This window comes from Cyclopterus lumpus, chromosome 14 (assembly GCF_009769545.1).
Source record: "Cyclopterus lumpus isolate fCycLum1 chromosome 14, fCycLum1.pri, whole genome shotgun sequence".
Classification (NCBI taxonomy): Eukaryota; Metazoa; Chordata; class Actinopteri; order Perciformes; family Cyclopteridae; genus Cyclopterus; species Cyclopterus lumpus.
Window position 1 is genome coordinate 13,821,166 of NC_046979.1, and position 16,968 is coordinate 13,838,133.

The 16,968-nt window shown below is 41.6% G+C and overlaps 1 protein-coding gene across 3 annotated transcripts in view; it reads right to left on the minus strand.

Annotated features, from left to right (window-relative positions):
- LOC117743032 (transcription factor COE1-like) overlaps positions 1-16,968 on the minus strand; it is an 83,306-nt gene that overhangs the window by 20,188 nt on the left and 46,150 nt on the right. For 2 of the 3 annotated variants that reach the window (XM_034550761.1, XM_034550760.1), the window contains exons 7-10: positions 8,084-8,165; positions 6,924-7,065; positions 5,521-5,654; positions 4,122-4,248 (exon numbers count right to left, since the gene is read on the minus strand). In XM_034550761.1, coding sequence (XP_034406652.1) covers positions 4,122-4,248; positions 5,521-5,654; positions 6,924-7,065; positions 8,084-8,165 — 485 coding nt within the window. The remainder of the gene's footprint in view (positions 1-4,121; positions 4,249-5,520; positions 5,655-6,923; positions 7,066-8,083; positions 8,166-16,968) is intronic. The other variant, XM_034550762.1, reaches the window with a different exon arrangement.

Below are 16,968 nucleotides of genomic sequence, written 5' to 3' on the forward strand. Positions count from 1 at the left end.
TAGACCTGGTGGAATAAGTAATGGTTTCCAAAGCATCTGTATAATAATAACACTGCGGGTATAATTTAAAGGGTCTTAAAGAATGCTTAGTGTTCGCTTTAATGTTGCAATTATGTTCTTCGCGAGTCTTTATCCGATCATCATGTCAATCAAGTCGGGCTCTGAAAGGTCTGCTGTCAGTCAAAGTGATGGTTATAGTATTGTGTGTATTTCTTTCTCTGTACTGAACATGTGTCTTCACCCCATTACTGAGCCTCCAATGCAAATGTTACTGCATGTATAGTGTGTGTGTGTGTGTGTGTGTGTGTGTGTGTGTGTGTTGTCCAAGTTTGCAGTTGGAGTGATATTTGGTACTTTCCACATCCAACGCTGATAAATTACTTGCAGCTGAATGTATTATGTGTTGTTTTCTAGTTTCTTTTAGCATGTGTGTGTGTATGTGTTTTATATGCATGTCTGTTTTATTATCACATCACATCCAAGTTACCCACCCAACCTAAACCACTCAACATAACTTTATACATTGCGAGTTGTAAAAATACCAGATGTTTAAATGTCATGAAGAATACTTCCTCCACTCTCAATTCTGGACAAATTCAAATTGGATTAAAATATGATAATTACATCACCATGATTGGTCTGGAGGAGTTAGGTCGGAGGAGAAATTGGAGTAAGGGCTAACTGGAGAATAAAAATAGACTAAAAATACAATTCAGCTGAGTGAAGAGGTGAGGGGATAAAGGAGAGGAGAAGAGATCATTTCTTAAAGCATCCAAAAAAGAAAAGGAAAACTAAACTCAGTTGAGAAAAACAAAACTACAAAAACAGATGCCTAACAGTCGGTGGGATATCAACTGTCAGAATTAACTGCCAGTGTCAGATCCACACGCTCTGGTAATCTCTGGAGACGTTTAACCGATGCCAACTTTAATATAACACACACAGACACACAGACACACACACACACACACACAGGATGACCAAGAGTAGTTTCGATGCCTCAGGCCTAAAGTTTCTCCAACCGACTCTTTATTAATAGAACAATATGCTGCTTAAATCATTGGATGGTGTGTGAATGTGTGTGTGTCAGGTTTCTCCAATGATTTCTTTGGTGGTTTCTTTCTGCACATAAACAGAAATAGTGTCAATGAAGCAAAAGTCATTCAATTGATTGCAGTAAACGGCATCATCAACACAAGCACAGTGCCTGCACCACAGAAACAATGGTCACACTATAACACACACACACCAAACACACATGTACAATGTCACACATGTAAGACATCCCAGTGACCCTGCTTGAGATGTACAACGTTGCTGAAAACTCCCAAAGAAGATATTCAAGTACACCAACATCAAAGCTCAACGGCAAAAAGTGTTTTCTAGTATATCTATGTACACGTCTGCCAAAGCAGCTCCCCCCCCCCCCCCCCCCCTTTTTCTTAACTACACCTTCTGCCACTTTCATCCATCCAGTCCTCCATCACTCTCCCTCCAGCCTGGCTCTTCCTCCCAGAGTCCAGAGCTGCCCACAGATCAATACTCATATAAGTTTCATGAGGACAGACCCCCCACTCCTGTTTCACAATAAAACGTGAACAGAAGGAGGCAGACAGAAGAAAAGTAGAGGGGAAAGTGGCAAAGAGAAAAAGAAACATGTCTACAATTTTGTATGTGCTTTTATTATACTGTAAGGTGACGTTTTTCTAGTTATCTTTTAATAGGGTTTAAAAAAGAGAGAGCAACTGTGGGTAAGGGAGAAAAACAAGAGCGTAGCTGGGGGGATGAAAGGACAGACAGCGCTGATGTAAAAGGAGAAGAAGAGGTGGAGGAGAGGAGGTGTGCTGAGATCGATTCTCTGGCCAGCCAGCAGTTCAATACCACTGAATTATTGCTTCATTCTTCCCCTTATGAGATGATATCTCTCTCTCTCTGGCTCCACTTCTCTGTGACGTTCTGTGTGTTTGTATATGTGTGTATATACATGTGTGTATCTGCATGTGTGTATCAGTACATGTGTGATCCACTTATGAGCAGATCAATAATTTACAATCTGGTTTTAAAAGTCCACCTTTCTGTCTCTCTTTTCTTTTTTTTACTATCTCTGTCTCCTCTATTTTTCAATCTCTTTTATTTCCCTTTTTTCTGTGTCTGCAAAATTAACTTTAAATTGAGAAAAGTCTCTCGCCTTTTTAGCCTTCACTAAAAGTTTCTTCCTTACGGATGGGATATGAATTTTCTGTGCGTGTGAGTGTGCGTGCGTGCATGAATGCACGTCGTGTGTGGATGTGTAACGTCTGTGTGTGTGAGAGCATTTATTGATTGTCACTTTGTAACCATTGTATTTTTATAGGAGTGTGTGATGTTGAGAATGCTAATTTTTCCCACCAGGACGATGAAGCAGCCATACGGCACTCTGTGTGTGTGTGGTTGTGTATGTAGTAGACCATCTGTTTACCAGACTATCACCATCTTTCCCTCATATCTCTCTGATTTACAATTACTTTCAACTTCTGCCCCTGTTTGAAAGTGTATGTGGTAAGACACGACCCTATGCAAGGGTGGCTTTGTGTGTGTGTTTAAGTTGTGTGTTGTTGCACATTCGCGTGTGTGCGCTCGCGAGTGTGTTTAATTGCTCGCTCCTTACACCCAGAGGCGACCACAGCTAAGAAGCACTGCAAAACCTCAACAGCCAATCAGCTTCCATCGCCGTGACCTTTCACAAGCGACTTCCAGAAAGAAGTCGACCTTGAGGCGGGGTCAGGCAACCGCAGTAACGGATCGCGTTTCCTGGGTCACATGTTGAAGCGATCAGCCAATGGGGAGGTCAAGGGGGGTCATCTCCGCCCAATAGGGGATGCAGTTAGACACCAGACGGACCAATTACCAGCCGGCTAGCCTCAGGGTCAGACCAAAGATGTTCTGACTGAAGACCATTGAAGGAGTACAAAAATAAACTACACACCATTTTAGCGACACGTAGCACAACTCCCACTAAAGAAACATCCGTTGACTTGTTTCAGTCTTTCAAACTTCATCAAGACATTTAAAACAAAAACAATATTCTGCGACTGTTTGATTTCACTCATTTTACTTTTTTTTCTCAGCACTTTCCAGAAAGAGTAATGTGAGGTCCATGTTCTCACATTTTACATTATTGAATGAGTTCCTTTCGGTGGATATATGTTCTTTGTCTCATCAGCCAAATTGCTCAACATCTTCTTCCCGGCTTTCCCTTTTCTGTTGTTGCATTTTAGAATATTATTCTTTCCACGCTACTTGAAGCCCATTGACTCAATTTTAAAGCTGAAGCTTGAAACACAAAACACAAAAGTCCCTTTCTTTAGCTTTTTTCAGGAGATATTAAAGCGTCCATGACTTGACGACAACATAAAAAGTGACAATTTATTCATGGTGAGTTTTTTCATGTCTATTGATCAGGTTTAAATCCTCATTTTTATCGTTTGGTCATTAAATGTCACTAAAGAATTTATACAGGAGCTGTTTTTCTTTTCTGTCTTTTCTCTCTGGGAATGACGTCATTGTTACAATGTGATGGAGCCATGTTGAGCGGATCAATACCAGACATCACATCACCTCCATCCATTGCCACATGCATGTGAGAACCAAATGAGCAAACACACACGCACACGCACACACACACGCGCGCACACACACACACACACACACACACACACACACACACACACACACACACACACACACACCTTCTTCTGCATTTCTCTCCTTTGCTTCCTCGACTGAGTTTAGCAGGAAAACGCTCAATCCAGTCAGAAATTACACACTTTTTTTTTTGTGTGTGTGTGTGTGTGTGTGTGTGTGTGTTAGTAAACTGGGTGTTCTGGATGATTTCACTAATAGTTTCAGTATGGAGAGCTATAAAGAGCAGACTGTTTAATTGTAGCTGGATTTAACGAGGCTCTGATTATGGCAGCATTCTAACGAGTGTGTGTCGTTAATGTTGACTAATCTGCAGTCATTAGTTCAATGCTTTCTGGCCGGAGAGTGAACTGCAACTCATATATGCAAACAAACATGTATCAACAATTAAAAGTACCTCTAGAAATGGATGTGCGTTTGTGTGCGTGCGGTTGACCTACCTGTGTATATGAACCTTCCTGGTGTGCCTTTACAGAACTGTTTGGACTTGTAAGACAGAGTGACCTCAACGACCCCGGGGATGTGTCTGGGAGGCGTCTGCACCCGGATGGCATGTGGCGTAATCAACTGGAGAAGGAAGGAAAGGGCAGACCAAGAGTTAGTACACAAAAACACATCACCTGACTCTCTGCGTCAGAATAGAGCCACTGGCGAGTTGTTACAAAATCACTGCTATGACTGACATGACTTTTAGAGTTTATCTTGATTTGGTGTCGCTGGAATTCATAGATACCGATTAAAATGTTATATATAGATATGTGTTAATTGAAATCCTGTTAATAGACATATAATGTTATGCTTTCTGATATTGTTCTGGATTTGAATGTGTTACTGGACTTTTGACCCACAACAGTGTCTTTCAATCGCATGTGTATTGTAACAAATGTTGGGCATGCCACAAATAATAAATATGATTTGATTTCCCAGCATCTATGTTGACAACAGGTGAAAATAAAACATGATATTGAACTGTATGTAACAAACACTAACTTGTTAGGATAACATTTTAATAGATTCCTTTTCAAAAATTGTTTTTATTATCTGGCCCAGGTTTGAAAAATCTACAGGTAGGAGGAAGAGCTGCAGACATACAATCGCTTTACAATGACACGTTTTTCAAACAGTTTTCTTCAGAATCAATAATCAGGTTGAGTAAAAATTAAACATTTGGTTGGCCAAAATCCATTAGAAGCCAGTCTGAGGAACGCCAAGAGAGCTGAGTCAGTTAGAACTGAACTGAGACTCTGTACACATGTTAGTGTGTGTAAGTGTGGCTCTCAACACTGTAAACAAACCCACAGCTCTTAACACACACACACACACACACACACACACACACACACACACACACACACGTATGCCAGCATGTACGCACACACACTGGGTGTTGTTGTTGGAAGCGAGCCATGGTTGCTCGGCGCTCACGGTGAGTGGAGTCAGAAGACAAATAAACATTCTGTAGAGGAGTTGTGTTGGCAAAAAGTACGACAGTGAGCTCTGTATGTGTGTGTGTGTGTGTGTGTGTGTATGTGTGCATTTAGCCAAAGGCTATCAAAATGTGCTGATTTGATCGGTATTCCACAGAGAAAGGGAGCGAGGGAGCGGTGGAAGGTAGAGATGGGCGGCGGTTGCTCGTTGGTGGGGACTCATTAGCGAGGCAAACCTCATTTAGACAAACATTCACACACAAACATTCACAAGATCACAAGCAGTTAAGAGCCCGACCATGAGGAAAAGTATGTTTTCATATTGAATTACTTCCAACGTCCGAGGGCAAAAGCACACAGTCGAGGGGTTGAAACAACATCAAGGCAGGATGATGATTGCTGGCAAACTGACCTCGCTCCAAACCAGCATGGTACCGAAGATGACTTGGAGACCATCGAAGAAGTTGTCTCCTATGATGATGACTGTAGCGCCCCCCGTAGTCCACCCCTCACTGGGGCTGATGGCTTTAATGCAAGGAGCTGCTCCTGGTGGGATGAGAGGAGGATTAGAGTAGCCCAAAAAGTGTAAAACAAATATTAAAAGACTGTTTAAATCTGAAATCAACATCCACTCTGGACATGTAAAACTTGACTCAACAAGTCATGGCTGTTGAGAAAGCATTTATTTCATTTAAAGACAAATCAGTCTCTAAACAGGGACGGAAATCTGTCTTGAAGCCTTTTCATCCCTTTTGGATCTGCACCTCATATTTCTTCATGCTACACCCTTGGCTTTTGGCTGCGGTCCAGATCACCACACCACACACTCACTCTCTGAACTGTAGATTCAAAGACTGAGTCCTTCTCAATGGGCTCTTCAGTAGTGAGTTTGTCCCTGTGAATGTGTCCACCGAGTGGAATGAGAGAATATACAAAGCAAATAACTGCTGAGTTTTGAGCTTCTTTTTTTGTTGTTTTCAAACCACTATTTACTCAGTTTTTGAAGACTTGGGACACAACTGAATTTAACTAACTTTCATGAAAATTAAAACACTGAACCTCTATTCTTATGGACCATGAGATACAGTTCAAAGCATGTAAGGGAACCTTAGTGTTTAGTTCTTCGTTGTCAACAACAAAAAACACATGTGTCCTGCAGGCCTTATGAGACGTAGATGTGCCACTAAAGCCAAAAGATTTACGTAACTTATTGCAGTTAAAAGTAACTTATTTTCTTTCTGGAAAAAGCATGCATTCAATTACTTTAAATGCATTGTGATCCTCGGCCATTTTTGGCATGAGATTATGGCAATTCATTTTTAAACTAATGATATGACATGGATAAAAACACACACAGAAGGTGTGGTATCATAATACCTCAAACTGAAAGGATACATTCAGCTGTCACTTCGGTATCCAATCCCATATCGCATCTATAAAACCTTGTCTGTCAAAAAACAATTCTCCTCAAAGCATGTGTGTGTGTGGGCGTGTGTATGTGTGTGTGTTTTTTGTGTGTGACTATCAGCACCATCTGAATTACAACAAGTTCCTTGAATCTGGGTTGATATTAGACCTAGCAACACACACACAGACAGAGTATTACACCAAGCATTTTGTGTGTGCGTGTTGGTGTGTGTGTGTGTGTGTGTGTGTGTGTGTGTGTGCGTGTGTGTGTTTGTGTAGTGGGTTGGATTAGCCAGATGGAGGGGCAGGAATCACCTGATAGGATTAAACCATCAACCATCTGGTGGCCATGCTGCTGCTCACACACATTCATGCACAGACGCAGACAAACATACACACTCATGTTACCGTGTTCTAGGTAAGACTGTGTTCCTTCCACGGGATCGAGTCTGCGGGCCCGTCGGCCATGTTTGGAGTTGTTGTGGACAAACATGTTGTCGGAGACTGACAGGACATGTCCCTCCACACTCACCGTAGTCGATACCACCACCTGGTGAAAAGCAAGAGACGGGACAGGATGGGGGGGTCAGGAGCGGTGAGATAAAAGTGAAGACGGTTGGGTGAGGCAGGAGGAAGAAGAAAGCGCATGGACAAAGAGGTAGAGGGCAAAGGGAAAGAAGAAAAGAAAGAATGAGGAATTACAAAGTGTGGGCTCTAGAGATCATTGCAAGCAGGAGTTAAAAGCGTGAAACTGGGAAAAGCTCCTTAAATGTAACCCGTTATCACTGCTATTACCATCACAATCAACCCGCACTAAGTAAGTCTGTGGGTGTGGGTGTATATGTGTGTGTGGTGTCTATCCTCTTCTGTTCAATAGTTCCTGATGGGTCCAGCCCTTAATTATCTCCCAGGGAAACAGAGCTGTCTTCTCTGGTTCCACTACAATAGAGCAGCACAATTAGAGGCACAGATACTGTCACACACTCGCTACCGAACAACTCTCTCTATGCTATTTCTCTCTCTCCCACTCTCACACACACTCACACACACATACACACACACACGTGCCATGGTAATAAATCTATCGGTATCTTCTGGGCGTCCAATATCTCCACTCAGTCTCAAGTGGTGTCTTCCTGATTGTGTGGCGGCCGTGAAGATAAGGAAATAATAAATACCACACAGCCTTAAATCTCATTCACAACCCCACAACATCCTGTCTTTATTGTTTTCCTTTCTTTCTTTCTTTCTTTCTTTCGAGTTACTCTTTCTCCTTCCTTCCTTGCTTCCTATCGTTCTCTATCTAACGCTCTTCTCTCGGCCTCTCGGCCTTGTGTGTATATTAATGTTCTGACTCGTCAGGGTCAGGATCTCATGTTTCCTGTAAAGGCGCTGATAGCTTATTTACTTGCACAGAAACATACACACACACATTCCTGTTTTGCAATAACCATAAGTTATGTGAGTTATTATGTGTTAAGTCCACGGAAAACACAGGGAAAGTAGAGAGAGACTGAGGCACAGGACATGCACACAATTAAATGTTGAGAGAACAGAAGCTTTTCTACCTGGAACCTCCTCATGTCTCGTGGGTTTCCTGCGTTTTTTAGACAGTTCTGGTTGCACTTGAGGAAAAACTTGAGGAAGAATCTGTACAGACAGAGAGGACAGGCAATATTTAAGGTAAACACTAAACCGCTGCTTTGCTTCAGGATATAACAATTCAAAGTCAGTGTTCAACATACAGCACAGACAGAACCCTAAATATAGAAATTCATATTTTATATTGGTGGAAAGTCAAAATTAATTTTCTTGTGGATGTGTGGAGCATGTTTTTTGTATTTAAATCGACACCAACTGAGACTGCCACATAAAGGTGTTGGATAAACATACAAAAAGGTGAATAAAGCAGCACACTCCATTATAATGGACTTCCAAAGACCATCCCGCCTTTGTCTTTTCTCATCCTCAGATTTCATGTGAAGGCCTACTTTAACTGTATTTGGATTATGGCTTTAAAACATGCTTATTAATATTCAGAAACAATTTGAAAACAACTCTCAACATGTGAAAAGATAGATTTTAAAATTGTTCAGGGCTCGAAAGTAAGAGTTTGAGGAAACAGCAAAACCTGCACCAACAAATATATGTTTTTTTAAATATTTCTTTGCCTTTGTTATATATAAATATTGCTGTAACAGTCCGAACCGGAACCAGATAACACTGCACATGTGTAGGTGTGTTTACTTGCGTGTGCACTGGCGTCTGTTTTAAAGGCAATGGTGACCCAAATGAAGCTGTTTGACTTTGGACAAAAAGGTAACTAACAAAGAACCAGATGAACCTGAACTAAAAACAAGAAGTAATCTACACATATTTTCATTATTGAGCTGACATTTAACTGTATAGTATTAATTACTCAAATAAGCTCACCACTGGCAACCATATTTTCAGCTAATGACCAGAATCTACATCAGTAAATGAAACTAATACAATTCTTGTCACTTTCATAAAGCCATGTGCGACTGCACACTAGTGATCTTTACTAAATCACAATCTGATTTGGATTCAAATCAGCCAATTTTCCGAAAGGTGACAAGTTTGCATGCATGCAAATCATTAAGGAAGGGGGAACCATGTTGACATTGGGTGTTTGAAACAGGACCATATGTCATGAATCTATATTACAGAATAAATCAAACACACAGATGGCCATCAACAGCTAACAAACACATCCAGGTTGTGTTTTGGTGTGAGCCAGCTGGCCAGCCTGGCAGAAGCAACACAGCACACTCACACACTAACACAGACACACACGTTTGCATGCACGTTCGTGTTTGTTACATCTGTCTGTGTGTAACAACTCGATACAAGCGACACAACTACACACGCAGGGCAGCGTCTCTTCTACATTATAAACACTAAGAGGTGAACCACGTCCCTGTGATGTCACACATTGGTTTCTGGTTGAAGAAGCCTTAAGCCTTGAGTTTGGCATTTTGGATGTCCCCATCTGGTTTTCCAGAACCAGATGTGACATCAGGCGTGGAGCCAAGTACAACCAACCCGTCAATCACAAGGTTGCCACACCCTAACGCATACCCCTTTTCGTCTGTTCTACTCTAAATGGGACCATCATTTATTTAATGAACATCATGCTGTATTAAGACCATACACTCATATTATCATGTGTACAGATTTTCTCATAGACTTCTATACAGTCTGACTTGTCACCCCTTCACCCCCTGATGTCTATTAGAAAGAATGCAAGTTTATGGCATATTCCACATTGGCTTACATTTTCAGAACCGAAGTTTGCCGCCTGGTATAAACAATCGCACCACGCGGATAAAGAGACACACAAAACATGTATATTAGTTAGTTACACTCAAACAATGCTAATCTATTATAATGGGTTTCATCACACTGCCTGTATTTATCTTGACACAGTTAAGATAATTTTTTCATAATTTGAACTTTGCACAAGTCTTGTATCCCCACCATTCCCTCGTGGCTGCTCTACTGTTCAAGGGATGACAGCCTTTGTGCCGGACGTTCAGAACGAAGCAGAGGTGTGTGTGTGTGTGTGTGTGTGTGTGTGTGTGTATGTGTGTGTGTGAGCGCAAACATGTACTCCACATGTGAGTGTATGTGCGTGTGTGACGGTGCAGCACAGCCCAGTGGCAGGTCTGAGTGTAAAACTATGCGTTAACGAGCTCAGGCTTCGTTAGAATCCGGCGCTGGGATTCTGCATGCCTAATTATCTTGACCCCTCACCCCTGGGTGACAGCATATCACAGTGTAGGACAGCCGCGGTGACCCCAACTGACCTCCCACTGTCTAGTCCTTCTCAAAACACTAGCATAGCGTTAACACGAGCACCTCAGCTGACCCTCCGCTGTACATTTCTGTATAAAGGAGGTGGTTGGGAGGCGCACATCTTCCTGAAAGATGAAAAGACTAAAACTGTGGTGGAACAAGTGTTGAGATCTTTTAGAAATGCTGCATTAGGAAAAAACATTCCTGCATTTAAAAAAACAACAACCAAAAAACATTAACATAAACTAAACCACAAATGTCAAAGTATTTAATCAGAAATACAACATATAGTCTTTTATTGTTTTAGCTGGTTCAGGTGGTGTTATAGATTTAACAAAAATGTATTGGAATAGAATTCTAAAGAAGCACAAAATGGACACCCAGCTACACAGATCTGATCTCATCAAGCATATCGGATACTGGCAATGAGCAGTCTTTTTAATTAACAGTTTCATTGTCAATGCCATTTAAAAAACTCCTGGCCTCATTTGACCTGAAATGGTTCAAATGTGTTCCACATAGTGTGATAGACAGATTTCAAATTGGGAATGGAGCGGTCACTGGTTTTGAGTATATATACTTCTTTACAGCCTCTGCTCTGTGGTCACTGTAACCCTGTTTCTGCAAAGGTAAAAAGGGATTGTGTCTCTAAAGCTGCACCACTGAGAAAAATGTCTTGAAACATCATCTAAATCCTCACAACACTCTCATCTGACCCATCAATTTAACTATATCAATACCCCCTCTCAGCGTATTTACACTCCGACTAATTACTGTCTTTCATTGTCTTATCTCCCTGGTGATCTGATGATATCGCTCGTTATTTTTCATTTCACCATCCAATGCTTGACTCTCTTCATTTCCTGTGAGAACGTATTCTGTCATCGATTGCCAGAAGAACATATTTTACATTTTAATGCAGTATGTGTACGTTCCTCTTCCCCCTTTACTTGACCCCATCTGGCCTAATCAACTCTGCTACAAAAAGGCCCTGCAGCTACACACACTCAGGCACACACACACATACACCTTGTGTGAATTGATTGGCTGGTCCAGTCACTGGTCGTTAAGAGGCCTCCAATTAAACCAGGCAATTATAAGAGTCTGAATGACTATGGGGGAGGGGAGCACTCTCCCCCTCTCCACTATCTCACTCCCTCTCTCCGAGGCCCGATCATGTTCGAGTGATAACAGCGCTGTTGACCTTTGCTATCCTGTGAGTAGCACACTCAAAGAGCTGACCCGACACACAAAGAGAAGCGCTCTCGCTCTCTCTCTCTCTCTTCCACACACTCACACCATCTAGACAGGGAAGTGTATGGTGGTATGCGGAGGTTAAAAAATAAAGATGTAAATAAACAAAAGAAGGAAGGCTAAAGTAAAGTATTTTTACACTCTAGATTGTTATTCTCGCCATTTCGTCTTTATTAGATAGTGGCAGTGTCCATGCAAGGGGTATGACATGCAACAAGGGTAACTGGCTGGTGTTACCAGGCGCCCCATGCTCCTCAGGTTACATGGTGACTTGCGAGTTTATTGCGTAAATATTGGATGATTTTTTGTTATGTTTTGGGAAAGGTTGCAGTTATGAGACATTATGGCTAAATATTAATATTTTATGTTTACTCTGTAACCTTGCTTGCTGCTGCTACAACCAAATTTCCCCCTGGGGATGAATAAAGTATCTATCTATCTATCTGTCTATCTGTCTATCTATCTATCTATCTATCTATCTATCTATCTATCTATCTATCTATCTATCTATCTATCTATCTATCTATCTATCTATCTATCTATCTATCTATCTATCTATCAACAGTGGCATGTTAGGGTGAGGCTTAGCAAAATACTTTGTTAAGTTTCGGGAAACGTAGTGATAATGGCTTTAAAAATATATAGGCTCTCATTATATTCTTTTTGCACAAAATACAGGAAAAGGTCAGAGATGATGGCTGAGCAGCAGCGCTGCCATGCACAACCAACGTAATTTAAGCTGCTACTCATGGTAAAGTTTGTGTATTTTAATGAAAACCACGAAAGGTTTATATTATGGTTAGTGAAATATCATGGCTTTCTAAAAGTAACCCAGAGGCTGTAACACCTGGTTAGTTCCTGTAATATTCTAGGGTATGCTTTGTTTTGAGCCAGGGTCCAGAAGTACATGTTACTGGAGTCATTATCAATGATACCTGGCTCATCTTCGAGTTGTTCAACTTCCCCTGCTAGTTGAACTATGTTTGTCATTTGCTTCCTGCTATTTATCACGGTGCAATGCTAGTTTTATCAGCTTATAAAACATGTAGTCGACCATTATAGTGTCCTTTTTTAGCTACTGCAGTTACTGTTGACCCTTGATAATGTAATCGATGCTAGTATTATTTAGCCAGTAACCTAAAGTAATGTAACAAACCATGGTTAGATGCTGTTTCTTAGCCTGTTAGCCATGGTGTAGTAGTGAACAGCACAGTTACATCCATTATTCAGAGGCAGAGATGGCAATTATGGCTCAGAGCACAACTGACATTAATATTTAATATATAGGGCTAACACAGACCTGAAGAGAGAGACAGGAAGTGACAGAGCGAGGGGATGGAAAGGGCGTTGGGATGCAGAGAAGAAGAATGACGACGAGGAGGGGGAAACAGAGAGTGTGTGAGAGACACAAATGGAGAACAGAGTGAGGAAGAGGATTGTGGGAGTTTGTTTTGACCACCCTCCTGTCATTTAAACAGTTACAATGACAACAGGGCAAGGGTGACATCCGGGGGAATTCCAGTGTGTGTGTGTGTGTGTGTGTGTGTGTGTGTGTGTGTGTGTGCGTGCGTGCGTGTGTCTGTGAGCGTGTGTGTGTCTGTGTGCGACTGAATGTCTGTGTCCGTTTTATTCCCTAAAGACTTGCTATTCTACAGAGCCAAGAATAACAATGCTGCCTTGGAAGAGAGAAAAAAATCTCTCACAAACAAACACACACACACACACTCACACACACACGCGCACACACACACACACACACACACACACACACACACACACACACACGCACACACACACACACACACACACACACACACACACACACACACACACACACAGCATTATGGTGAGTTGTTGCTGACAGGTGGAGAAATTGCAGTCAGTTAGTGCAGACAAACTGAACAACAGATCAGTGCTTTTGCTGCTCCTGCTGCTCCTGCCTCCTCCTCGGTCTCTCCTCTGTCTCTTCTCAGTCTCTCCTCAGTCTCTCCTCTGTCTCTCCTAGGTCTCTTCTCGGTCTCTCCTCGGTCTCTCCTCGGTGTCTCCTCTGTCCCTCCTCAGTCTCTCCTCTGTCTCTTCTCGGTCTCTCCTCGGTCTCTCCTCGGTGTCTCCTCTGTCCCTCCTCAGTCTCTCCTCTGTCTCTTCTCTGTCTCTCCTCAGTCTCTCCTCAGTCTCTCCTCAGTCTCTTCTCAGTCTCTCCTCTGTCTCTCCTCTGTCTCTCCTCGGTCTCTCCTCGGTCTCTCCTCTGTCTCTCCTCGGTCTCTCCTCTGTCTCTCCTAGGTCTCTTCTCGGTCTCTCCTCGGTCTCTCCTCGGTGTCTCCTCTGTCTCTTCTCTGTCTCTCCTCTGTCTCTCCTCGGTCTCTCCTCGGTCTCTCCTCTGTCTCTCCTCGGTCTCTCCTCGGTCTCTTCTCGGTCTCTCCTCGGTCTCTTCTCGGTATCTCCTCTGTCTCTCCTCGGTCTCTCCTCGGTCTCTCCTCTGTCTCTCCTCTGTCTCTCCTCGGTCTCTCCTCGGTCTCTCCTCGGTCTCTTCTCGGTGTCTCTGCTTAGATGTCTTATTTCACCTGCCTGCCAAGCGTCTTGGCAGAGCTTTCTGACAGAACGATGATGTTCTTCCTCTATGTGCATGTGTGTGAAACAACTTGCTAACGCTTGTGTACCTATCGTTACCAGTAACTAATACTGGTTGCACTCTTCTTATGATTCATAACATTTTAATATCATTTACAACACTGTATAAAAGATAAACGTGTTGTTGTAATACCATAATAATAGTATTACTGACAACCCTTTCAGTAAAACTATTCCTTCAAACCTTTTCAAATAGCTAATCTAGCTAATATTTAAGAGTTTCCCTTTCTGTCTGTTGATCTGTCAGAGATCAACTTCCTGTTTCCTGTTTACACTGAGTGCTTGTTATTGTTTAATGTGATGACATCAGATAGCATTGCTGGGTCTGTGCCTGCTATCTGAGTAGTCATGCAGTCGGAGAAGCAAGGATATGAAACACTACTACGCCCTCTATTCGTCTGTTATCGCAATAATAATGTGATAATGCTTCCTGTGGAGGAAATGCTTGTTTTTTTCTTTGCCTTTGTAGTATCTTGTTCATGAGCACTTCAACAGAGATAACACTTGCTGGTACATGGCTTGAACCAAAGTGCAGGAAAAATCCCTACAATCAGAAGTCCACGCTTTAAATCTATTTTAATAAGAAGAAGACGTTGGGTTTGTTGTAGTTTATGTAACCACATTAAGAGTTACAGGTCAAAATGGTGATATAAACTAGTTTATAAGCTGATGTGGTTATTTTGAAAGAAAGGAAAGGAAGAAAGAAGCAAGGAGCTGAGGAGGAATCTGAGTAGGAAGATTCATTCATTTTACTTGGAAGGATAACTGGAAATCCAATTTAGTCTTGGTTCAATAATATGTGAGTTTCACCAAGTCTTGCATCACATGGAAACCAGACTGAAATCTGAACATCTGCAGAACTGCTCCATTGTGCAACGTAAGGTTTAATAATTGTCTTTCAAGCACATAGGGCTGCAACTAATAATTATTTATTTTTTTCTCTCCTAATTATTTTATCAATTAATTGATGAATCGTAAACACACATTTTTCCAGAGCTGAAGATAACGTCTTTAAATTGTATTGTCCAAAACGTAAAGGTACTTAATTAAAGATCGAAATGGAGAAAGGTGTCAGTGGCACTCAACTAACAATGTCAGCTCTATAAACAGATCATTTGTCAAACACACAGACACGTACAGTATGATCCAAGTCTCACAATGAATGTTATGTATTCATGTGTGTTTCCACAGCACTGATCACGCTCAGTGTTCTGTATCTGTTTTCTTTCTATACTTGAGACTCACCAGAACTTTTGCTCCATAAAGTAACTTCCAGAAAACGTGCTGTCATTTGCAAAAAAAAGGACCTGGATAGATGTCCACATGCACATACTCAGAGCCAATGATGCTAAAAACTAACAGGAGCGTGAGAAGAGGAGCAGAGAAAACAAGAAATCTCGACATATAGCAGAACATGTGCGCAAGCGGGGGGGGGGGGGGGGGGGGGTCGGGAGCGAAATGTAGTGCTGAAGAAAGAAAAAAGGCAACGGAGGAGGGAGGGAGGGAGGGAGGAGATGCACGGGAGTTATGCGAGGGAAGAAGACTTAAGAGAATTGAGCAGAGCCGAGCGAAGCAGAGTTATTTTACATAATGATGGTTGATATGCACAGAGGTAATTGATAGCTGAGCTGCAGCACCAAAAAAACACGCAGCTAGCTGTCAATCACGGCTCATCTCCCAGGAGATATGCTAATGATGATGATGATGAGGGCTTAGCTTCATATTGCTATCATTACTATTAATGCTGTCATTGTTGTCATCTCTGCATATTTAAATGACAGAGCAGGCCAGGGTGGTGATAGCCAGTCTGTGTGATGTCTATGAGGGGGGTTGTCCCGTGTGCCAGGGCTGAGGTAAAGTGAGTATTAATAACCTGCACAGTCTACTTGTACAGCACTGCTATGGACAAGTGTCATTACATCATTGTAACATGTAGCGGCGACACTGGTGTCATCAGTTTGTGGCACGCAGCTCCCTCAGAGTGACACACAGTCTTTATCTATCATGGACCACAAGCAGCTACTCATCAATACATTTACAGACAAAGTTATCTTTTTACATAATTCATAATTCATCTGTGTGTTAAATTCCAATACACTGATGAAGAGGAATTCAAATTAGGAACAAAGATGCACAGGTTTGTTTTACTCCCACAGTCAGATAAATAAAAGTAAGAAAACTTCAAATAATCTTCACTGCAAATAATAATTCCATCCTCTTACAACTGGGGCGTGATTGTACAACAACATAGTCCTCCCCAAAACAGAACTGTTTGTGCATAACTACAGCTATTATTGCTCTCTTGGTTAAAGTTGAACTCATAATACAATCTGGAGTTTATTTTAAATATAGCTGATTGTCCAACTGCTGTTTGACTCATCAGATTGTTGGTGATGTTGCTGAGTTCTTGGTGAGCACATTCTTATTATCACCGATGAGAGTGATGGTCAAAGTGTGATTAACATGAATTATCCTTTAATATTAGCATTGTATTTAGTCTTAAGTCTTGGTTTTATGCGTGTTTTTACTTTTGTATTTGTACGTTTTGTACATCTAATAAAATATATATATTTTTAATTACACTTAGCAAGAGATGCGTGTGTGTTTTTACATTAAACTTCAGTACGAGCTGCAATACAAACAAACCAAATCTGCAAAATGTCAAGTTTTCAAGAAACTAATAGAAAAATATGTTTGACATACTGTAAAATAAACCCATATATTCCCGGAGAGGGTTATTTTCATGCAGATG